Source organism: Vipera berus (genome assembly GCF_964194415.1).
Source record: "Vipera berus genome assembly, chromosome: 1".
Classification (NCBI taxonomy): domain Eukaryota; kingdom Metazoa; phylum Chordata; class Lepidosauria; order Squamata; family Viperidae; genus Vipera; species Vipera berus.
The window spans coordinates 271,138,215-271,163,510 of NC_138202.1; the positions used below are offsets into that span (position 1 = coordinate 271,138,215).

General features: G+C 39.2%; 1 protein-coding gene across 1 annotated transcript in view; it reads left to right on the forward strand.

Annotated features, from left to right (window-relative positions):
• Window positions 1-23,946, forward strand: part of AIG1 (androgen induced 1) — an 86,062-nt gene extending 62,116 nt beyond the window's left edge. Inside the window, exons 4-6 of the mRNA XM_081312583.1 lie at window positions 13,583-13,698; window positions 17,707-17,870; window positions 21,345-23,946. Coding sequence (XP_081168709.1) covers window positions 13,583-13,698; window positions 17,707-17,870; window positions 21,345-21,382 — 318 coding nt within the window. The 3' untranslated portion in view covers window positions 21,383-23,946. The remainder of the gene's footprint in view (window positions 1-13,582; window positions 13,699-17,706; window positions 17,871-21,344) is intronic.
• The last annotated feature ends 1,350 nt before the right edge of the window (window positions 23,947-25,296 follow it).

Sequence of the window (25,296 nt, forward strand, 5' to 3'; positions counted from 1 at the left end):
TTTGAGTTGTACATGTAAGAAAAATCTAGAATGTAAAATTGAAAGGTGACTTTAGGACTTGATTTGCCATTTTAAAACGTAGCAAATTATGCAGTCGATTCTGGCTAAGTATTCATCTCTGTTGAGTGGGCAACATTTTGGTCGAAAGAAAAGAATATTTGGGATGGTAGTAGCTACAGTATTTAGGCCAATGCCATGCAGTGAGCAGGATCTCAAGATAGATTTGATACAGTTTGATTTGATATTTGATATTTCCCCCTCCTTTAAAAAAATTCATACACATATTTTATTGTCTACTTGATTAGTTTTATGTGAGATTGATTTTTTAAAATGAATGATTGTTTTTTTAGAGTTGTGCCAACTTTAATAACACAATCAAAGAAGGCTCACAGAGCTCTGAAAACTATTGCCAGGGTCAAGGGTTATCTGACTATGATCAAATACATTGGAGTTTAATTTAGACTACTTCTTATAATATTTGAAATGCTTGGAATAAAGGAAAATGTAAAAAATCATGTAGTAAAATACCATATTGAAAATCATGAACATAATATTACATTATACAAGCAGACTATATAGCTTTTTCTTCTAGATTGTCTCTAGCAGTTGTGCATAGTACTTTGAGAATGTAAAGAATAAGGACTCTTAAAAATACTGGAAGCTTTATATGAACTTTTTACTGAAAGAAGATGGAACTGATTATTTATGGCAGGCATGTCAAACTCGCAATGTCATGTGACGTCGCGTGATGTATTGTGACTTTTCCCCCATTACTGGCAATGGGGTGGGCGCAGTTTTAGTGTGATGCATCCAGCCCACGGGCCAGCAGTTTGACATGCCTGATTTATGGCATTGGGGATTAAGGTTAAAAAGAAAAGGGAAAAGAGTAAGATTGCAATTGATAGAAACAAAGGCAGAAGTTAAAATTCTGAGGGGTGTTCATTTTCCTTTTTTTCTTCTTTCCTATCTTTTTCTTGTTTTTATTTTTAAATTTTTTTATATATTTATTTTGTTGTAGGAGTCTATTGAAATATGAGAGAAAGAGGGCAAGGGGGCGGGGCTTGTCTGCAACACTTACTTACTCAGGTTACAGTTTCTGGCCTGTACTCAAAATTCTTTCCTTTGTTTTTGTTGTAGTTCTTCCATTTGTTCACAAAGTTATCCTTTCTTCCCATCGTATAACCCAAAGCTTAAAATCATCCAATGAGGCCCTTCTGTCCGTCACCTTATCAAAGAAGATGGGGGAATTTTTTCTGCAATAGCATCCCATTTATGGAATTTCCTCCCAAGAGTGGCTTTACTGGCACCCATAGTAATGAGGACCCAGATTGTTGGGGGCAATAAGCTGACTTTGTAATAATGCCGCTTGGGGGGGGGCGAAAGCCCTAATAAGCAGGCATGTACATAGAATGAAGGCTATTATTGCTAAGCACATTTGATTTGTGCTTAGATTGTAAGCCGCCCTGAGTCCTCGGAGAAGGGCGGGATATAAATGCGATTAATAAAAATAAAAATAATATAATTTTGATACTAAGTGAAAACCTTTTTATTTTCCCAGCCTTTGTTTATGGCTTTTAATTGTACTTAAATTAAGGTTTTAGTTTTGGATGGCAGCCTCAGGTCCACCTAGTTTATTTGGTGTTGACATTATGTATTGTGTTAGTTTTTATTCAAATAGTTTTTAGTGTGCTTTATTGTAGAGAGCTTCAGCTATTGGGTGGTTTAAACATGTAAATTTAAAAAATCCTACCTTAATGGTTTGTGTATCTAAAGAAGCAGTTTGCCAGATTTCTTATTTACAATAATTTGAAGTTAGTTAGGTTGACTTGCCAAAATTCTTCTCTAGACCCAGGAGCCTATTTGGGGATTTCATCTGGGAAAGCATGTGACATAGAGTCATTCCTGGGGCATTTAAAAGAGAAGCAACTGCTTGATTGCACATTACATAGCTAGAGAGATGAGATCACATGGGGGCTGAGCTCAAAGGAATGTGAAATCCAGATGAAGCCAAATCAGAATTACTGCTTTGTTCAGTCATCTGCACCTGTGAATATGGAGGTGGAGAGTTATGAGGCTATGGGACAAGCTCAGGAATGTTCTAATAAATCTTCCTTCTTCCCACCACTTCTTTGCCATTCCTGCCAGCATCCAATCTCTTACTTCTGTATATTTCCTTCTTTGAGAAACCTGGAAAAAATTACAAGGTAGTAATTTTACATTCAATCTGAAGACTAATTACTGACAGGTACTTACCTAATACAAATCCTAACAGTTAAAGGGGGAGGTTTTTTTTTCATATTTCCTTCTACAGCAATTCTGTTTTTGATTGTCAGAGTCTAATGATCCTAAACTGATATGCTTTCTGCTGTGTTCGGTTCTTTGGAATGAAAAACATGGCATACCGTATGCATTTCCAAAAATGTTGTCCTCAATTCACCTTATGGTGATTTTTGATTGCTTCACATTAGACAGAGACCACATTATCATAAAATCAACCTCAAGTAGCTGTTTTATGGTCTGAACTATATATAGCTTTAGAAAGAGGAAATGCAGTGTTTCTCCAAATAATGAATAAACATTTTTGACAATTTTGAATTGTTATGTTGGAAGCCCCTAAACCTGAATCACCAGTTCCTTATTCTGCATAGCCTGTAGCAACTGATCTAAAAAGTATAAATATTCAAGATATTACATCTAGAAACTCAGATGTAGTTTTGTTGCACTAATAAGCACATTTCACAAATCGTATACAAAAGGGAGTCAAGCTATTCTCCAAAGCGCCTGAAGGCAGGACGAGAAGCAACGGATGGAAACTAATCCAGGAGAGAAGCAACCTAGAACTAAGTAGAAACTTACTGACAGTTAGAACAATTAACCAGTGGAACAACCTGCCTCCAGAAGCGGTGAATGCTCCAACACTGGAGGTTTTTAAGAAGAAACTGGACAGCCATTTGTCCGAAATGGTATAGGGTTTCCTGCCTGAGGGGGGGGTTGGACTAGATGACCTCCAAGGTCCCTTCCAACATCATCATGACTACTACTACTACTATGTCTTCTTCTTCTTCTTCTTCTTCTTCTTCTTCTTCTTCTTCTTCTTATTCTTATTCTTATTCTTATTATTATTATTATTATTATTATTATTATTATTGACATCATACTGCTTTTGTCATTTTGAAAAAAGCTTATAATTCTTCTGATACCTCTTCTTCGTTAGTAGATATAGTAGTGTCCTGTTGCTTATTTTGTCTGCAGGCTTCTGCCCTGAACAGAACTCGTTTAGCTGCCAAACCATCTGTTCATGGTTTGTTAATGGTAAAATGTCTTGCAAACACAAATTGTGTACAAATCTTAGTAGCAACACACCCTAAATTGTATTTATTTATAAAATAAATAACTCTGAGTGGCTTATAAAATCCAAATGCACATCTGACTCTGCATTTAATCTCTCAAATTCTTCCTTCCTTATGTACTAACATTGGTACCAGAGATTTGGGTATTGTGCTAAGTCACTGCTTGGCTGATTTGATTTAGTTTTCTGACCGTGTGAATCTAGGAAGCTTGGATTTATTAAACAAATGAATAAATTGGCATGATGTTTGATGATCTCAAGTCCTGTAATGCTGCCACATTATGATGGAGGATGTTCCTAGGAGAGATGATTGAAAAATGCTGCTGATACATTTTCCCAGCAGGTTTATACAAGATGTGAAGATCATCCCAGCTTTAAGCTAAAGCAACCAGACACAGGTCTAGGAAGATGTGGAGGGTCAGTTTTGAGACAGTGGCAAAAGCCTAATTTCATACTGAGCAGAAGAATCCAATGATAAACTGTTCCTGTATTTTATCAAGAAAATACTGCGGTCAGTAAACATAAAGTGATTGATGATATAATAGCAAATGGCACTCAACATGCTACTAAGGAAGAGCTGAGGAACTTTTGCAATACAAATGGTGTTTATTTTATTATATGCATAATTTTTATCAAGAATTTTGATTATAACAGTAAAATCTAATACAAACTAAAGAAAGAAAAGACAATAGAAAGGAGTAAAAAGCACAAGAAAAAAGGACAAAAGAAAGAAAAAAAGTAAGTATAATAAAGATAAAAGAAATTAATAATAATAATAATAATAATAATAATAATAATAATAATAATAATAATAATAATGTTGGAAGGGACCTTGGATGTCATCTAGTCCAAGTATTAAAAGTTCTTTTTTAATACAAGATAAATATCAGTTTTATGAAAACATGCAAGGGTATTTTAAGGGTTAAAAAACATCTACTTTGTCTGACATCTAGTTCATGGGTTGCCTAACTGTAATATAATTATTTGCTTCTGTGGGTAAAAGTATTAGTTCATAATGAAGGGTAGTTCTCAGATTCACTTTTTTAATTTAATTGCTTTTTGTTTTATTTGGACATATAGCAGGCCCAACAATACATTTTATTTATTTATTTATTTATGGGACTTATATGCCGCCCTATCTCCCGAAGGACTCAGGGCGGCTAACAACAATAAAAATACAATAATACAAAAGTTAAAAAAGAATTAAACTAGCAGCCCCAATAATAAGTTAAAAACATTTTAAAAATCCCTGTCAGTCCAGGTCAGCCTGATGGAAAAGGAATGTTTTGAGGCCGCGGCGAAAGGACCGGAGATCCGGGGCCATCCGGAGCTCAAGGGGAAGTTGGTTCCACAGGGCTGGCGCTCCCACAGAGAAGGCCCTCCCCCTGGGGGTCGCCAGCCGACATTGTCTAGCCGATGGCACCCTGAGGAGGCCCTCCCTGTGTGAGCGCACTGGGCGATGGGAATAATAATGAATATAATGAATAACAATTGCCTAAATTAAAGTGAAATATCATAATAGCTATATCTGTTATAGCAGGAGTCCCCAACCCCCGGTCCGTGGACCAGTACCTGGCCGCAGCATATCAGCAACCAGTCCACACAAACACGCAAAGCCCATCAGCAGGATGCACGCAAAGCCCATCAGCAGGATGCACACTGTCCCAGGCTTGTGATTCTGCCCGTATATTATATTAGCATTGCATATATTTGCTTCTCTTTTGTCATGTTCTCATAAAATGCTAAATAATAGTAATTGGCATTGTACAAAATATTTATTTATTTATTTATTTATTTATTTATTTATTTATTTATTTTATTAATTTTTTATACCGCCCTTCTCCCGAAGGACTCAGGGCGGTGTACAGGGCAATAAATATCAACCATTTGTTTAGAATGGTATAAGGCTTCCTGCTTGAGCAGGAGGTTGGACTAGAAGACCTCCAAGGTTCCTTTCAATCCTATTTTGTATTGACTTTACACTTTACAAAGTGTAAATACAAAAGTTAAAAAAGAGATTTTAAAAAATTAAATAATTATGCCCAAGAATACAATACTAAAAATGTGTTAAGAACTTATTTAAATCCAACCCCAGACCCATCAGACCAGGCCAGATTGTTCAAATAGATAGGTTTTTAAATCACGCCGGAAGGAACACAGGTCGGGGGCCATCCGGAGCTCAACTGGAAGGCGGTTCCACAGGTCTGGCGCGCCCACAGAGAACGCCCTCCCCCTGGGGACCACCAATCGACATTCTTTGATCGGAGGCACCCTGAGGAGGCCCTCTCTGTGGGAGCGCACTGGACGGAGGGAAGTTGATGCCGGCAGCAGGTGCTGCCGTAGGTAATCCGGACCCAAATATTAACATTTAATTCTTTGAATGAATATATTTCATGTTGCTGCAATCTTACCAGAAGATAATGTGTATATAATTTTACATAATGATATTTGTAATAGGTATGTTATCCTCTGAAAATTGGACCCCTTACTTATCTGCTTTTGATTATGCTCAGAGTATACTGAAAAACTCCTGTACTAATTTTGTCCAACTCTGAAGCCACATAGTTCATGCATGAGACTGTCAGACATGAGTAGTTGCAGATGTCAGTGTGTCATTGGCAAGGAGCCAGGGAGATGGATTAAGGCTTAGTCACTGAAAAATGCATGCCAGCACATTTGAGACACCAACAGTGCGCCACCTCATAAGGAAAATGTGTCATGGCCAGAAATCAATAACCTCTTGGAGGCAATATATTTGATTAATTATACTGGTGCATGCTTGGCAGTGTAGCTTCATCTAGCACTAACTTAATACTCTTTCCCTGAGGCAGTATTGTAGCCACATTCAAAAGTCAAAAAATGATTTTGCTTTTAAAAGTTCAGTGCATAGATATAATTATGTCTCTGCAGCAGGCTTTATTGTATGTAGTGATAATTGCATGTTTTTACTTATGAGCTACAATAGCATTCATTGAACTTAAACAAATTAAAATGGCATAAAATGGTTGCTTTCTAGAATGAAGATGCCTCATAAAACAAGAACAAAAATATACCGTGTAACAAGTTCAGATCGAAGGAATATCTAGTCTCGCAAAGGAACATCTGTCCATAGTGGACAGCCAGATAGCAGGTGGCAAGAAGAGGCCCCCTCCCACTTGCATTTTCCATTAATTGGTAGTTATTCTGAAGTTAAGAAGAGAAGCACTGGAATGACTCTTTATTAAGCACAAAACCTTTCATTTTTCATTCTTTTTTCACTCTGACATTTCTGTTTCATTTGATTGCTCATAAAATAAATGTTAGGCACTTTAGAAATTGAAATGTGGAACACCTGAAGCCATGGGTTACTTCTAGATGTGTATCAAGTTGGGTGGAGATTGGATGAGAGTTGAACAAAGTGTGGCAATCTATAATGTAATTTATCTTGACATCTGAAAGGCAGGAATTCTGGTTGGTGACATTTGTTTACACTTTTTCCTATTTAAACTTCTGTTAGGTATTCAAAACAATTTGCAGCATGCATCATTAGAAGAGTCCAAACTTGACTATTTTGGAGGATATGCTTTTTCTTGGACAAATGCTTGAGCTTGGGACAGGCAGTAAAAAGCATGAGTAAAAAGTTTGAGAGGTTGCTAAACATTGACAAAGGATGAGGGCAGGAGTGGCTAGTAGGTGTCCAGAAAGTCAATACAGAATAGGATTGAAAGGAACCTTGGAGGTCTTCTAGTCCAACCTCCTGCTCAAGCAGGAAGCCTTATACCATTCTAAACAAATGGTTGTCCAATCTCTTCTTGAAAATCTCCAGTGATGGAGCACCCACAACCTGAGGCAACCCATTCCATTGATTAATTGTTCTCACTGACAGGAAATTTCTCCCTTGTTATAGATTGGATTTCTCTTTAATGAACTTGCGACCATTACTTCTTGTCCTACCTTCAGATGCTTTGGAGAATAGGTTGACCCCTCTTCTCTGTGACAGCTCCTGAAATACTGGAAGACTGCTATCATGTCACTCTTAAACTTTCTGTGCTGTAGGCTACTTAGTTCTCTTAACCATTCGTCATACGATTTAACTTCCAGAACCCTTGTCATCTTCGTTGCTCTTCTCTGCACTCTTTCTAGGGCCTTGGCTTCTTTTTTGTATTGGGCCAATCAGAACTGGATTCTGTATTCCAAGTGTGGCGTCACTGGTACAATATTGAGCAGTACTATCACTTCTTGCAAACTTGATGCTATCTCTTTGTTGATGCATTCTAGAGCTGCACTGGCATTTTTGGGAGCGGCAGCACATTGCAGGTTCATACTTAAGTGGTGGTCCACTAGGTCAGGGTGATGGATATTTCTGTGTGATTAGAGTCCATTCTGAGATGGTTTATTTATATTTAACAGAGTTCTCTTTCAGAGGGTTTTTTTTAGGAACCTGATTACCCAGTTTATAATGTGGAATTTGAATGTTGTACTGATAATTGTATCCATTAAAGAAAGCATAGAAACAGGATTTCTTCCTGCTCCTCATAATCAAATTTTCATATGTCACTCTGAAGCAGACTAACCTACAGTTGGTCTGCTGTTGATTATTACAGTATTTGGTTATCAGCTGATGGAAAAAGTCTATTAATGTAAGTATAGGAAGTGATAGTAGATGAATTGTGAACTGCTTCATTCTCTGCTTGCCCAACTAGTGGAGCAGCTAGGATAGCATCAGGAATTATATGCAGCATTCTGAATTATATCAGTATCTTATCAATTATAAAAAGACACCTGAAGAAAATTGTTGTGAATGGATTGTAGACCTGTTCCATTTCTGATTTATTAGTAACAGGAGCCATTTGGAATAATGGAAATTTTGTTAGTAGAAATAACAAAGGAATAATGACTTCTCAATCAAGCAAAATAACTCAGCAAAATATTTTATAGCTTATATTGCACGAATCTTAAACACTTTACGGATTCCTGGGTTTTTGAAGCATAAATAGAAATTAAATGTATTTAATATTCTCATTAGAAAAAAGTGTATAATTATTATAAAAGATATACAGACATCAGTAATATCTGTAGATAGCTTTACCCTTTTTGAGTATGACTTACCATATTTTATTCCATCCAAATACTGCCTGTAATGATCTCTTTCATTGACAAATCTCATTAACTGTGTCCTATAAGAAAAATACTTCTGTTCTGAATATTTATCATTAGCTAATAGAATGAATTTGGATTTTAGTATTATATGAGAAAGGTATATATCTGTCTATTCACCTTCTCCAGATGCATATTGTATTTATACATTTCTGCCATATTCTCACCTTTTCCCCTAAGCTATAAAACCACAAATATTGTCATTCATCATAGAGAAAACATTTTGATATTTTTTCTGCAACTTTTCTACCTCTACAAGTAACATTTTTCACACAATATTTCAGGTGTGCTCACACCATAGGTTTGTTTAAAAAATGATATTGGCACTATTATTTTAATTCCCTGTTAATCTTCAATGTGAAGCTTGTAACTGCCAAACTCCAGCTTATGTGTTTTCACTGAACAGTTGGGGAGGGGGCAATGTTGTCATAATACCCATTGCTTGCATGTTGAAATATAAGTTAGATTACAATGCCAGTTTAAAGTTTATTTTATTAAATTTATATTTATTTTATTAAATTTATATACCGCCCTATTCCTGTAGGACTCAGGGCGGTTTACAGGGAAAATTAAAAACATAACATACAAAAATTAAAATCAGTTAAAACAATTAATTAATTCAAGAGCATGCGGACCTGGCTTGCATCACGGAGACTTGGTTGGGCCCAGAGGGTGGGGTCCCTTTGGTTGACCTTTGCCCACCAGGCTTCCGGGTGCTACACCAGCCTCAAGCTCAGGGTAGGGGTGGGGGTGTGGCGGTGATCGTTAGGGAGACCTTATGTCCGCGGCAGACCACCGTTCCTCAGATAGTCGGGTGTGAGTCTCTCTTTATGAGATTTGGCTCTGGGGCGCAGTTGGGCTTGCTGCTCGTGTACATTTCGCCTAGTCGCGTAGCGGCAGCCCTGCCCGAGCTGCTCGATATCCTCTCGGGGTTGGTGGTTGAGTTCCCCAAACTTATAGTTTTGGGAGACGTCAACCTACCATCCCTGGGAGGTTCATCTGAGCTTGCTCGGGAGTTCATGGCTTCCATGACGGCCATGGACCTGACGCAGGTAATTTCTGAACCAACTCATGAGGGAGGCCACACCCTTGACCTGATTTTCTTATCTGGACGGTGGTTGGATGATCTTGGTGGGGGCTCTCCATTTATTATGCCCCTGTCATGGACCGATCATCACCTCTTGCGGCTGGTCTTCCATTTTGCCACCCCCCGCCGTGGGGGTACGGAACCAACTAGATGGTACCGCCCCAGACGCCTAATGGATCCTGATAGGTTCCAAGCGGCGCTGGGGTCCCCACCTGCCTCCATTGCTCACAGCTCGGCGGATGCCTTAGTGGAAGCCTGGGAAAGGGCAGCCACTGAGGCACTCGACCGGGTTGTACCCTTGCGGCCCCTGACCCGGCGCAGATCCCAGCGAGCTCCATGGTTCTCCGCGGAGCTCCGGGAGATGAAGCGTCGGAAACGGGGCCTAGAGAGCTGCTGGAGGTCCAGCCGATCTGAACCCGACCGATTGCGGTTAAGAACCTACATTAGGTCTTATCTCGCTGCGATGAGGGAGGCGAGGTGTAATTACTTCTCCACCCTCATCGCGTCCGCAGATAATCGCCCGGCCGCCTTGTTTAGGGTGACTCGCTCCCTTCTTAATCAGGAGGTGAGGGAGGATCCCTTGCAGGGTCGTGCCGAGGAGTTTAGTCAACATCTGTCGGATAAAATCGCTCGGATTCGGACCGGTTTGGACTCCAGCTGGGCAGAGTCTGGCGATCAGGACGCGGGCGGTCTTGTCAATGTTATCTGGGAGGAGTTTGATTCTGTGACCCCTGATGAAGTGGACAGGATTATGGGGAAGCTGAGTTCCACCACATGTTTATTGGATCCGTGCCCTTCTTGGCTGGTTTATGCAGCTAGGGAGAGGACACGAGGCTGGCTCCAGGCGGTTATATCTGCTTCTTTGAGCGAGGGTTATTTCCCCACCATCTTGAAGGAAGCGGTGGTGAGACCTCTCCTCAAGAAGCCTGCCTTGGACCCAGCTGTATTGAACAACTTTCGTCCAGTCTCCAACCTTCGCTTTCTTGCGAAGGTTGTTGAGAGTGTGGTGGCGCATCAGCTCCCTCTGGTCCTGGATGAAGCGGATTATCTGGACCCTTACCAATCGGGTTTCAGGCCCGGGCACAGCACGGAGACGGCATTGGTCGCTCTGGTGAATGATCTCTGGAGGGCTCGGGATAGGGGATATTCCTCTGTCCTAGTCCTATTAGACCTCTCGGCGGCTTTCGATACCATCGACCATGGTATCCTGCTGCAGCGTCTCAGGAGATTGGGAGTGGGAGGCACGGTTTTTCAGTGGTTCTCCTCCTATCTCCTGGGACGCTCGCAGTCGGTGTTGGCAGGGGGGCAGAGGTCGACCCCTAGGACTCTCGCTTGTGGAGTTCCTCAGGGGTCGGTCCTCTCGCCTCTCCTGTTCAACATCTATATGAAACCGCTGGGTGAGATCATTCGTGGTTTTGGAGTTGGGTATCATCAATATGCTGATGATACCCAACTTTTTATTTCGACCCCAAACCACCCCAGTGATGCCCTCGCTGTGATGTCCCGTTGCCTGGAGGCGGTTCGGGTCTGGATGGGGAGGAACAGACTTCAACTCAACCCTGACAAGACTGAGTGGCTGTACATTCCGGCTTCCCGGGACACCTGGGATGTTCCATCTCTTTCTATGGGGGGTGAGCTTTTACCCCCTGTGGATAGGGCTCGCAACTTGGGAGTCCTCCTAGATTCACGACTCACTTTGGAGGATCACATAGTGGCCGTGACTAGGGGGGCTTTTGCCCAGGTTCGCCTGGTGCGCCAGTTGCGGCCCTATCTGGACCGGGAGGCCTTATGTACGGTCACTCATGCGCTCGTGACCTCTCGCCTAGACTACTGTAATGCTCTCTACATGGGACTTCCCTTGAAGACTACTCGGAGGCTCCAACTGGTACAGAATGCGGCCGCGAGAGTTGTCTTGGGAGTTTCCCGGTACTCCCATGTTACACCTTTGCTTCGTGAGCTGCATTGGTTACCAGTTGTCTTCCGGGTAAGGTTCAAGGTTTTGGTTATGATCTTTAAGTCCCTACATGGCATGGGTCCGCGATACCTCGAGGACCACCTGCTGCCAGCGTCGACTCCCCTCCGCCCTGTGCGCGCCCACAGAGAGGGCCTCCTCAGGGTGCCTCCTGTCAAGGAATGTCGACTGGTGGCCCCCAGGGGGAGGGCCTTCTCTGTGGGTGCTCCGGCGTTATGGAACCAACTGCCGGTTGAGCTCCGGATGGCATCAGACCTCCGATCCTTCCGTCGCAGGTTGAAGACCCATTTATTTGAACTAGCGGGTCTGGCCTGATGGGGGTACATGGGTTTTTTATAGGCTTGTTTTATTATTTTTGTTTTAACTTGGGCACTGATTTAATTGTCTTTTAATGTTTGTATTGTTATTTATATTTATGCCCTGTGAACCGCCCTGAGTCCCTTTGGGAGAAGGGCGGTATACAAATCTCAATAAATTAAATTAAATTAAAATTAAATTAAGTCCCCGAAATTTAAAACTAAAACCCAATTAAAAATTAAAACCCCTCAGTCTGGCCAAACAGCGCGAAGAGCCAAGTTTTCAGGTCCCAGCGAAATGAACGAAGGTTGGGGGCAGTCCTAAGCTCCGTGGAAAGTTGGTTCCATAGGGCTGGCGCACCCACAGAGAACGCTCTTCCCCTGGGAATAACTCGCCAGCATTCCTTAACGGGCGGTACCCTGAGAAGGCCCTCCCTGTGGGAGCGCACAGGACGATGGGAAGTTGATGCCGGCAGCAGGTGTTCCCTTAGATAATCCGGACCCAAACCATTTAGGGCTTTATAGGTCATTACCAGCACCTTGAATCTCACCCGGAGGGCAACCGGAAGCCAATGCAGCTCGCGGAGAAGAGGTGTTACATGGGAGTATCGGGAAGCTCCCATCACAACTCGCGCGGCCGCATTCTGCACCAGCTGAAGCCTCCGAGTGGTCCTCAAGGGCAGCCCCATGTAGAGAGCGTTGCAGTAGTCTAGCCGGGAGGTCACGAGAGCATGGGTGACTGTGCGTAGGGCATCTCGGTCCAGATAGGGCTGCAGCTGGCGCACCAGGCGAACCTGGGCAAAAGCCCCCCTGGTCACGGCTCCTATATGGTCTATAAGTTAATTTTCTGAAGTTCTTCATTGCTTTTTGTTTGTTTGTTTTAAATATCCAATGCTTTATTGTTAATTCCAGTTCTATTTTAAATGTATTAGAAAGCATCAGTTCCGAAACAGATTCTTGGGAGATTCTTTTTAATCTCATATGTTACTTGTGAAAGCTCTCCATTGATGTTTACCACTGCTTCTTCTTTTTTAGTCAGCTACCAATGATCCAGGGGGCTCCTTTCCTCTGATTCCATATATGCTTAATTTGTTGGGATATCTACATAAGATTCTTATGCACTTGGAACAATAGTAGCCCTTTGTTTCTTGCTTACTATCTTTTCTTTTCAGTAAGTTTGTTTTTACTGTTTCTTTATACTGTAATTCTTGCAGCTGAATCTGCATTTATACTGATCTTTGTCTGGTTGTTATCTATGAGTCTAAATAGTACCACTTAAAACTTAATGCTTCTATATATAATAATTGACAGATCACACTGTGTAATGTGATTGTGAAGCAGTGTATATAAACTAGAGACATTATTTGTTCTTCAGTTTATGTTAATTATTGCATTGTTACCACCAGCACTTTCGAGAGCTGGTGAGCAATTCTGCTATGGACATTGAGAAAGAGCAAGAAAAAGAAGATACAGTAATTAATTTCAAGAAGGCTAAATGATCAGCACAGAAGAACTAATATACTTTGGAAAGGTGATGTGGATAATGGAATACAATGCTTGGCAAGGTTGAAGGAAGTTGAACAAGGATAAAAAAATAGATAAAATGAATGGCTGGAATTAAAGGGATCACTGGGAATGTTCTTGAGAGAGCTGATTATTGCTAATTTAATACATTGCTTAATAAATAAATTTATAGAAAACGCTCGTATGATTTGTTTTCTCCTGTCTTGCTTTCATTGTAGCATACAACTGTGTTACCTTTTATATTAATTGAAATGAGAACGACCCATCATGAATATCCCAGCAGGATCTATGGACTGATTGCCGTGTGCACTTTTTCAGTTTGCTACATTTTATGGTAAGAAGTGCATTTTCACGTTGTGAAATATAATCACTGATATCTTAGTCTTGCCAACTTCACAAGCAGGATTTGATGAAAAGTTTCACACTGTGGATTTTCTGATACTGTATGGCTTATATTTTTAGGGACTTTCCCCCCATAAGACATAATTTAGGCATTTGTTCTATGCTCTTTTCTTTTTCCAATCAATCTCCCATCAATTTTCACTGTTCAGTTTCACAAAAGTGAGGTGTTCAAATAAAACAAGATTTAGCTTGGGTCTCAATGTGAGGATTTATGCAGAAGGGTGCTTTAACTCAAAGCAAATGAAACTGCCCAATTCAAGCTGGTATCTGAATCTGAAACAGAATTAAGAAACCCAAAGCTTTGATCTTCTGTATTGATTAAAATAGGAAAAGTACAAACTAACCTTTGTAAGGCTTTTCTGAAGGAATGAAATCATCAGAGAATAGATGCAAAAAACCCCTCCTAATTTTTAAATGAGAGTGTTAAGTGTTGCATTTTTCATCTCTGACATGGAGGCAGAATTGGGCCTTGTGAGGAGATTTATTGCTCAGTTTCAGGCTAATAGATGCAAATTGGGGGGTTGCAAGAAGGAAGGAAGGAAGGAAACTTTCCTTGAAAGAAGGATGATCAATAGACTCAGGAAGCAGAAGTATAAATAATGTAAATCACAATTTTGCCCTATTCTACCCAAAGCTAAATCAGTTCTGTAAGAAGTCTAATATGCCCTCATAGTTCTAGGGCAGGCATGTCAAACTTGTGATGTCACGTAATGTCATACGATGTATTGTGACTTTTTCCTCATTGCCGGCAATGGGATGGGCGTGGTTTTGGTATGACGCATCTGGCCCGTGGACCGGCAGTTTGACATGCCTGTTCTAGGGCTGTAACCTCTGCTTTCAGATTCTGAAGTCATAATATTTCAAGAGGTGGGTTTTGTTGCCTTACTTGCCAAAAGCATTTCTTTTTTAGGCCAAGTCTATATTCACAAATCAGGGGATAATCCAGTGGAAAAGTAGATTTGAATATCTTGAAACAGTTTGCACTGTTAGTGTGTTTGTAAATGTTGTTAGTCTATAAACAAAAGTTGAAATTGCTGTGGTTTCTAATTCTTGCAAAGAAACAAGAATTTCATTCTGTGCTCCCATATTAGAGGTGAGATATGTGCATTTAAATTCTTACTTTTCTTTTTCTTCTTTGCTTACCTTGGCCAGAAATTCAGACTTTTCTTTTTTCCAGGCATATTCAATATTAACTTGTCTGTTATTTTCTAAGATCAGAAAATGGTAGGGACTCAACAAAATGGCTACAGCATGGGACTCTAAAATGAATTTTAATGCATGTTCCCTTCTGCTTATCTAATAATAAGCAGTACAACAATTGTACTATTGAAAGCATTCATTAGAGTTAATAACAAATAATCTTGTATGGAAGCTTTATGCCTCAGGTTGATCAGGCCATTATTGCACAATATTGAGTTACCATGCATTCAAGGAGGAAAGAAATCCACAACAGAGGCCATCAGGTAATGTTTCCATGACAGCCATACTACTTTTTGCAATTCCCTACATAGACATTGCAAGAATATTGGTAATGCCACTCTTCCAGAGAAGAGAAAGATAACGAGACCAATTATAATGTGTTAAACAAACCTTGGCTGGTCTAACTGGTTAGTCATAGGTAGTTCTATCTTTATATTTGATGTAGAATTTGTCCATTATTTTTTCATTGTTAATATGATCTTTATTTGTAATTTTGCTTTGAGGGAAACAGTGGCAATTTATTCAAGGACATAGATTATAGAGTTCAAAATCTCTAGGATTAATCCTGTACTACTTCACCTTAAATTTGGTCTGGCTAACTCTTCACTTATATCCAAAAGTTGTGAATGTGCAATTCCAAACTTGTTTTTTAAACAACAGAGCTATGCAAACTGGTGTATAATCTAAATACAATAAAAAATAGGTCATTCTACGCAGGTTCAGATTGATTTCCAGATTTATTTTCTCATTATGAACTTTTTGTGAACTGATCCTGTTACACAAAAGAGAGGATCTGGCATGAAAAAAAGATGCAAAAGGTGCAGTGGTTAAAACGAAGTATTTCAGGATAACTCTGCCCACAGCCAGGAGTTTGACCCTGACCAGCCCAAGGTTGACTCAGACTTTCATCCTTCCAAGGTCAGTAAAATGGAAGACCCAGATTGTTGGGGGCAATATCATGACAGTGTAAACTGCTCAGAGAATGCTGTAAAGCACTGTGGAGAAGTATATAAGTCTAAGTCACGGGTCAACAACCCATGTCTCTGGAGCCGCTTGCTGCTCTTTCAGCCTTCTCCTGCGGCTCCCAGTCGTTCTCTGCCATTTGGAGAGAGAGAGAGAGGCACTTGCGCTTTCCTTTCTCTCTCTCTCTCTCCCTCCCTCCCTCTCTCTCTCTCTCTCTCTCTTTCTCTGTGTGTGTGTGTGTTCTCTGAAAAGCTGACAAGCTTATTGGACAGGTCTCCTGCCTTTGCTGCGTCTCCACAGGAAACAGGAAGCACGAGAAAGCAAGGCAGGAGAGCCAGACCAATAAGAATTTCTGTCAGCTTGTCCGAGAACAGCGTGAAGCCAGCTTGCCAGGTAAGCAGAAGATTGGAGAGAGGGAGAGAGGGAGGGGAGACAGAGGGAGAGAGAGAGAAAACTCATGGACAGCAGGCTCTGTTTCTTTTTAATTAAACTCTTCAATCAAGTTTCCCCCCTCGCGCGCGTGCACGTTTTACAGCTCCCAGTGTTTTTTTCTCTCTGGGAAATGGATCCAAGTGGCTCTTTGAGTGTTTAAGGTTGCCGACCCCTGGTCTAAGTGCTATTGCTAATATTGTTTCTATCTACAGTATAGCAGGGGTGTCAAACTGCTGGCCCACGGGCCGGACGCATCATGCAGAAGCCATGCCCACCCCATTGCCAACAGTGGCAAAACCGTCCCGATACGTTGCGTGACGTCACGTGATGTCGCGAGTTTGACATGTCTGATCTATAGGGTTTGTTTTAGTTGCTCGAATTCTTTTGTTATGGCTTCCTAACTTTTTTTCAGTAAAGAAGTAAAGATTATCGAAATTCTAATGAGCTTACGTAAATAAATTCAGTCCTTCCTGTTGAATGAAGCATGGATGCATGGATAGAAAGAGACCACAGATCTGGGCAGTGCTTTGGCTTCAAAGGCAAAAATGGGTTTTAGAGCCGGAGGGAAGTCACACATAATACTTGAAATCTCTGAAATCAGATAGCTTTTCTCAGAGCTCAGTGCTGAGGAAAAAAAATGCAGCTGCTTTAAGGAATTGCAGACAGGTGTTCCACAAGCACCCACACACTTTTTGGACTTCAAATCTGAATATATCAGTGTTGCACATGCCTGATATAGACAACAACTTAGAATATGCTGTCAACCCCACAGACTATCAAGAAACAACTCCAGGGGAAGGCTAAAACTACATTTATTGAGAGTGGCTATAAACAGGATCTTTGAATCTAATTGTGCTGTTTCTCTTCCCCTTTTTCTACTCCAGTGTATTAGGGAGGTGTCTGGGCCATATATTATGTATTTGTTCTATACTTACGTTTTTCTCCTTGCTATTTTGCTAATGAATCAAACTTATCTCTGTTGAAATTATCTTCCTTGCTTTCTACAGATACCTCATGTTTTTGTTGCTTTCATTGTAAGTAATGTTAAATATATTGATTGGAAAGCAAGTAGTATTACAGTTGTTACATAGAATGGGTTAGGTCTATAGATTTCTGCTCTGATGGATGGATCCTTCTATGGAGGAAGAAAACTATTGTCTCCTACTCAGGATAGGATCTATGAAGGCTGTAATCCTATACTAATTTAATTGGGAGTAAACCCCATTGTGTGAGTGGTTTCTGAGCAATCATGCATTGGACTGAGCCCTTAGGAAAACAAGTGAATATTTATTGTTTTTATTGAATACATCATTATTAATAGTATTTTTACATGTGGTTTTTTTAGGGTCTGTTGGATATATCATGTGACTGGGGTTTGGGTATATCCTCTCCTGGATTACCTTGGTACAACTGCTAAAATTGTCTTCTTTGCCACTGTAACTGTAGTAATAAACATCTTTTACTTGCTGGGTGAAGTACTAAACAACTGCATATGGGATACACAAAAATGTGAGTATCAGATTGAGAAACGTTTTTGAATACAAAATTATACATTAGTTACTTTTATTATATATCATGCTTTTACTATTACTGTTGAAATATTTTTACAAAGTAACTCCATTATTTCTTAAAATGTAAATATAATAATTATTTCACGTAATATTATTACAAACAGGATTGGACAGCAAAAGAGGTCATTAGTGCTAGCTCGTAGCCAAAAGCATCTGCCTGATTAGACTTTTTTGCTTCTTTCCTATCCCTTTTTCCCCTTTTGTTGATATCTTAGCTGATACTTAGCTGATAGGGACGCGGTGGCTCAGTGGGTTAGGACACTGAGCTTGTTGATCAGAAGGTCAGCAGTTTGGCCGGTCAAATCCTGAGTGCCGCGTAGCAGAGAGCGCCTGTTACTCATCCCAGCTTCTGCCAACCTAGCAGTTCGAAAGCATGTAAAAAATGCAAGTAGAAAAATAGGGACCACTACGGTGGGAAAGTAACAGCGTTCCATGTGCCTTTGGCGTCTAGTCATGCAGGCCACATGACCACGGAGACATCCTCGGACAAGTGCTGGCTCTTTGGCTTTGAAACAGAGATGAGCACCGGCCCCTAGAGTTGGAAGCGACTAGCACGCATGTGCGGGGGAACCTTTACCTTTACTTTAGCTGATACTGGCTGTGCTTATAGAAATACTAAATCTAATTAATGAATTAACCTTTTTACTGGATTTAATCAATACTCAACCAGTTCCCCTGGATTTATACAACAAAGTTCATACTCACCCCATCACACCCATAAAATAGAACAGGAGTAGCATGTCTGAAGCCATTTAAACATGTTCTGAAGATCTCAAAAGCAAATATAAACATTAGTTTATTTTGGTTGATCGTAATTATAAAAGAGGTAGCAAAGTCTCTCAGTAGGTGGCAGAATCTTGCCGGGTTTAAGAAGGTAAACATGATTGATAGAAGACTTCCATAAAGTAGTAGGGAATAACTCATCTGAGTATGCAAGAGAAAGGCAGACGCAAACAACCTCTCTATTGTTGCTAAGAAAAGGACATGGATGTGCCCATGAATTCACTCAGTTAAGCAGTGTTCTCATTGCGTCAGTGAAGACACTGCTTAAATGTATTAACTTTGTATTAACTGTGGAGAATGATGAAAATATTGAGGGATGATGTAAAATATTTGGAAAATACTCATCAATATCTTCTTGCAGGTCGTACAGAAAGAAGGTTCAGAAATATACACAAGTCAGAAAGTTTTTTTTTAAATAGTTTGCAAGTTCCTGACATGTTTCAAAATAATGCAGTCTGAACATGCCAGATGTAGGAAACGAGATGGCAAAAATAGGAATTACAAATGAAAATTCTTAATCTGAACATTTTTTTTTCTTTTTCAAGAGTTATGTTTATTGCTAAGCTTGTAAGCCGCCCTGAGTCTTCGGAGAAGGGCGGGATATAAATGGAATTTTTTTAAAAAAAATACCAGAACAGAATAAATTGCAGTTGATTTTTCCAAGGTAAACCAGTAACATGAGCAAAAGAAAAAAAAAAGCCTTATTCTCCAGGCCAGATTTGATTCACAAGCCTAGATGAAATATTTTTCAACAAAGCTTAGATGACCTTTTTATAAAAGGCAATAACATTTAAACCACTCAGTGGAAAATGTTCCTCCAGCAGCAAAGGAAACAGAAGACCAGAAATTGGCACCAGTGTAGGGTCCAAAGCCAAAATGCCTTCCTAGAGCTATGCCATTGTTTGTTTTCTTAAACCTTTGACTGCAATTTGATTGTTTTGAATTTGTCAGCAATACACAGCTCTCTGTATTTAAACGATTGGTTTTAACCAACCTCAATTGTTTCCTTATTATGTATTTCATTACTATTAGATTCCCTTGCACGCCTGCTATAATTGAAAACAGAATAGGAACATCTTTGAAAAGAGCCCATATTTCTTAGAATTTTAAGGTAGCCAGCTCCACACCTAGCAATTAAAAGGTTAAAGAAAGGGTCACATCTCCTTTTCAACTATAACAATAGCAGCCTCTAGATGATCATTTTTTATTATTGGTATTTTTCAAATCAATATAATTATACAAAAAAAGTAAAAAGAAAGAATAGCAGTATTAAAATAGATTGGGCTTTGTACCATAGCTGCATTTCTATACATATTTATTTCAGAGAAAGCTCCTGAATAAACATTTCTAGAGTTAGCAAGAAGCCCTGAAATGAAGGACTATTCGGATCAAGGATTTAACTGTGTCAACTACTTGCTGAATGTTTATTCGCAGATAAAAATATGTTGCAGTATTCTAACGTAAAACAATAAGAGAAAACGTACCTATCATTTGTTAATTGTATATTTTTTAAAAAATACTTTTTTATTTTTTAGAAAAAATACATTGTTAATTTTTTAAAATCTGAATAAAAGGTGGCTTATTCACAAATGAACCACTCTTAAGTCTTTATCATTGTACTTCAAAACATTTCCAAGTGATACAGTTTCATATATGAAACAAATGTTTTTATTGAAATTTATCAATAAAAATAAGTTAATTTTGTATTTGGTTGGAAGCTTTATATTTTGTTAACGTTCCAAAGCTTGCAATAGTGGCCAGTATCTGTAGCTTGGGTGTAAGATGAGGGTGAAGGTTTGTTCTCTGAGCTTGTGGTTTGGTTTCTGAATGTTTCGTTACCAGGATAGGTAACATCTTCAGCAGACCTGACTCATCACAAGAGCCTCACTTGACACACCTATACCTCAAGCCTTTATAAACAGAAGAACACTGACATCCCCTAAACTCTGCTGACGATGTTACCTAGCCTGGTAATGAAACGTTCAGAAACCAAACCACAAGCTCAGAGAACAAACCTTCACCCTCATTCCAAAGCTTTTTTTCATGTATTGTACAAAAATCAGAACCTTAGTAGGCAACTTTTCAGATCAACAACTTGATTCAATGAAGTGCGCTGTAAAATGTTTATGCCTTTTAGAGTAGAGTAGGAATAGAATAGAATAGAATAGAATAGAATAGAATAGAATAGAATAGAATAGAATAGAATAGAATAGAATAGAATAGAATAGAATAGAATAGAATAGAATAGAATAATAACTTAGAATGTACACTAATCGGCATACATTAAAATGAAATTTCATTGCATACAGCTCTCAAAGGATATACACTACATAAGTACGACAAAAATAAATAAACACAGAATTATGCATATACCCACATATATTATATGACACAGAGAAACAACTGTCTAGTTCAGGTTATGTATACATGTACGTAACATATTAATAAAATATGTTACTCTAAATGAACTATCAGACTCCTCCTGATTTTTGTTTACCATAAATTAACAACTCTCCTCATCTATTGGGAAGACCAGTAAATTAAAAACAATTTATGCAGAAGAAAAGTAAGAATATTCACTTTCTTGTTTACACAAGCATTTCAAAAGCTGTTTTTCTGTTGTGATCAGGTATAGAAGAAGGAAAAGGAAAATCTAAATCAGACTGAACACAGGATAAAAGAAGAAAGAGGACCTGCTGCTATATGAACAGCATCTCATAACATCAAAAGAAATTTCTATTAACAGTGCATTCAAAATATTTTGGGTTTTTTTTTAATGGGATGTTGATTTTACAATCTTCTTGAAACCTTTGCTACAACATTGGAGGAACTGGGGAATGGGTATACCTCATGTGCTGAACATGTCATTATTTATACACAGAAAGAGAATATATCTTTCCGGCAACTGCATTAAGAATTAAGAAGGATCTATTTTGTTCTGGAAACATTAGATATGTCAAACTTGAATCATTTGGGTTAAATCATAAAGCTGCATCTGTGAAAGGATGGATAAGCCCATTTGAACAAATTCAGGACTTTCGATTATAAATCAGAGTTCTGAGTTGCTGCCAGTACATCTGGATACAGTGGAGTGTATCTGAAGCATGGGGCATTCAGGTTTGGGGGTTGTCTATGAAAGAAAGCTCAATGAAATATCCCCTCTGAGATACATAAAACAAAAAGGAAGCACTTTTTAAAACCTGTTTTAAATAATTCATTGAAGTATAATGTAACTTCTCGTGATATTATTTCTTGCATATTAATCAAGAACACATTCCTTTCTCTCCTTACTTAATGGCCAAATGTTTTTTTTCTCTATTCAGGTTTTTATAGACTACGACAGGTATCTTGATGAGCTTTCACCCTATCAAGAAATGACGAAGTTCATTCTCATGAGATATTTTTTTCATTAAAACTTTTCCTAAATGAAAAATAACTCATGGGATACTGCTATATAATAGTTATTTATAACTTAGTTTATAATCCATTTTACACAAAGAAAACTGGAATGGAGATGCATCTAATGGGAACAACTGGTTCTGGTGCCCAAATGATTCAGAATGACAGAGGGAGCAATGAGCATGCAGCATTAGAAGTGAACAGTACAGTACAAAATTTTGGGAGCCAGCTGTAAGATCCCAGGAGAAAAACAGGCAATTTTATAGTGTTGTACACTAGAGAGTCGGTTAAAATGTTCCAGTCATGCTAGAAGTCTTGTTCTTGGACTGCTCTAACTGCATGTTGATTTAAATTAGTATTAATCCCTTCACAGTTGTAAAACAGGCAGCTTCCAACACCCAAGCAGCACTTGTGTCTATATAACGTTTGAATGTAATGTTTGAAAGTACAGGTAGTCCTTGACTTACAAAAGTTCATTTAGTGATGTTCAAACTTTCAGCGGCACTGGAAAAAGTGACTTATGACCATTTTTCATACTTACGACCATTGCGGCATCCTGGTCACATAATTAAAATTCAGATGCTCGGGAAGTGACTCATATTTCTGATGGTTGCAATGTCCCAAGGTCATGTGATCACTCTACTGTAAACTTCTGACACGCAAAGTCATTAGGAAGCCCAGATTCACTTAATAACCTTGTTACTAAATTAACAACTGCAGTGATTCACAACAACTGTGGCAAAAAAGATCATAAAATGGGACAAAATTCACTTAATAACTGTCTTGCTTAACAATGGAAATTTTGGGCTCAGTTGTGGTCATAAGTCAAGGACTACCTGAATATGTGTTTTGCTTGCCAAGGAAAGTTTGTGGAAAATTCTGATCAGATCATTACGATTTGGTGTGGCAATAGTGAGGAAAGTGGTGGTAACTCTGATAAATGATCACACCTGCCAACAGAACTTCCTATTACAATAGAATGATTAGTTAAAGATCCTAGTAAATCGTTGGTATGATTGTCCTAGGTCTTTTGGACTAGAAAAATACTTAGCAACAATAGCTCTAAACAAAATCCAAGAGGGACTAGAAAAGAAGTAACGAAGTACTGAAATATAACATCCTGAAATAATAGGAAATAGCCAGAAAGGGCAACTTTGAAATGCATGTTTTTAAAGACAAAAATGAACAAAGAAGCAGGAAACAACAAGATTGAAAGACCATCTTGTGTACCAAAATGAAAGGTTGGTGTAATTAATCAAAAAGCTTTAAAGTGAGTACCAAATATTATATGCCATAATAGTTTTTCCCATATAACTGAGGAATTTATGAGGTAATCCTGTTTATGTCTAAGTAAGAGATCGGAATGCTATAATGGGGCTTGTTCCTTGGTAAGTGGCTTATGAGTACATTGACTATTTGCAACAACCGCTAAAAGAATTCAGTTGAATCACATATCAGGAAATATTTACAGATGCTGTACACTCAAGGTATTTAAACACACCAGTGGTACAGTGTAAATTAAGGTTTCATTGTCAACAATGTAAATTCAGCTTGATAAAAAAATAAATGCCTGCGGTTTTGTTAATATTATTCAAGCATGTTTATGTGGCAATGCTTACATAACTTATTTTTTGTTGCTGGGACTTTATGTCTGTATTTCTCATTCTCATTGTTTTATTCATTAATTAAGTCTATCCTCTGAGTTCTTGTAGCAACATCACTCCTTCCTTTGAAGCTATCACTTCCTATTTCTTGTTTCCAAGGAAGTGACTGATGCCTAGAAACTACAGTGTGAATTCTTATTACTGGCCTGAAGTCTCATGTTTATTTTGTTGATAAGGATAATTTGAGGAGAGGTTCTTAGTGTGCCACAGCTGAGCAAAGGTTATATAAATAGCCAATTACAAGTACTGCCATCTGATAAGTGGGAGGGGTAGCCACCAGTGCCCTCTCTTCAACAAAAGAACAGGTAACAGCTATAATCTAGAACTAAGGAGAAATTTCCTGACATTTAGAACAATTCATCAGTGGAACAACCTGCCTCCAGAAGTTGTGAATGCTCCAATACTGGAAGTTTTTAAGAAGAGACTGGACAGCCATGTGTCTGAAATGGTGTAGGCTTTCCTGCCTGAGTAGGGGGTTGGACTAAATGGCCTCCAATGTCCCTTCCAAGTTTTTATTGATCATCGCACAATCAGCCAGATGTTCAGACTGGATTTGGCATTTTGTCTACCTATCGAGTCCTTACCAAGGTAGGTAGATGTGGATGTTTGATGGTATTACAGATATTGTCGCAGGATGGAAGCAGTTCCTAGTAAGGCCGCCTTTTGCAATTGTCTAATGGCAAATTTGTCAATGCCAATGGTGTTCAAGTGGTGCTCCAGTTGTTTTGGGATTGTACCCAAGGCACCTGTTACTATTGGTATTACCCTTGCTTGCCTTTGCCACAGTCTATTTCTGTTTGTAGGTCTTTGTATTTTGTTATGTTCTTCAGTTCTTTCTCATCTATTCTGCTGTCTCCAGGCACTGCCACGTCCACTATCCAGATTTTTTTGTCTTTCTTATCGACAATTGTTAAGTCCAGGGTGTTATGTTGCAAGTGCCTGTCTGTTTGAATTCTGAAGTCCCAGAGCAGTTTAACTTTATCATTTTCTATGACTTTCTCTATTTTATGATCCCATTAGTTCTTGCTTACAGGCAAATGATATTTCTTGCAGATCTTCCAATGCACCATTGTTGCTACTTTGTCATGCCACTGGTTGTAGTCAGTCTGTGCGATCTTCTTGCAGCAGCTTACCAGGTGGTCCACTGTTTCTTCAGCTTTTTTGCATAGGCCACACTTACTGTCTGTTGCTGTCTTCTCAATTTTGACTTTGTATGCATTTGTCCTTAAGGCTTGGTCTTGTGCAGCCAGAATTAGTCATTCGGTCTCTTTCTTCAACTTTCCTGCTCTTAGCCATTGCCAGGTCTTGTTATTATCTGTTTGCCCAACTATTTTTTTAATGTACTGGCCATGTAGTGCTTTGTCTTCCCATGCCTCTATTCTGTTTTTCATTTGGTCTTTCTTGTAGGCCAGTTTGGTCTCTCCAGTAATCAGTAAGCCTTCCTGATATACTAATTTCAGTGCATCTTCATCATTGTCCTTCAGATATTCTTCCAAAGCCATTTTTTCTTCTTCAACC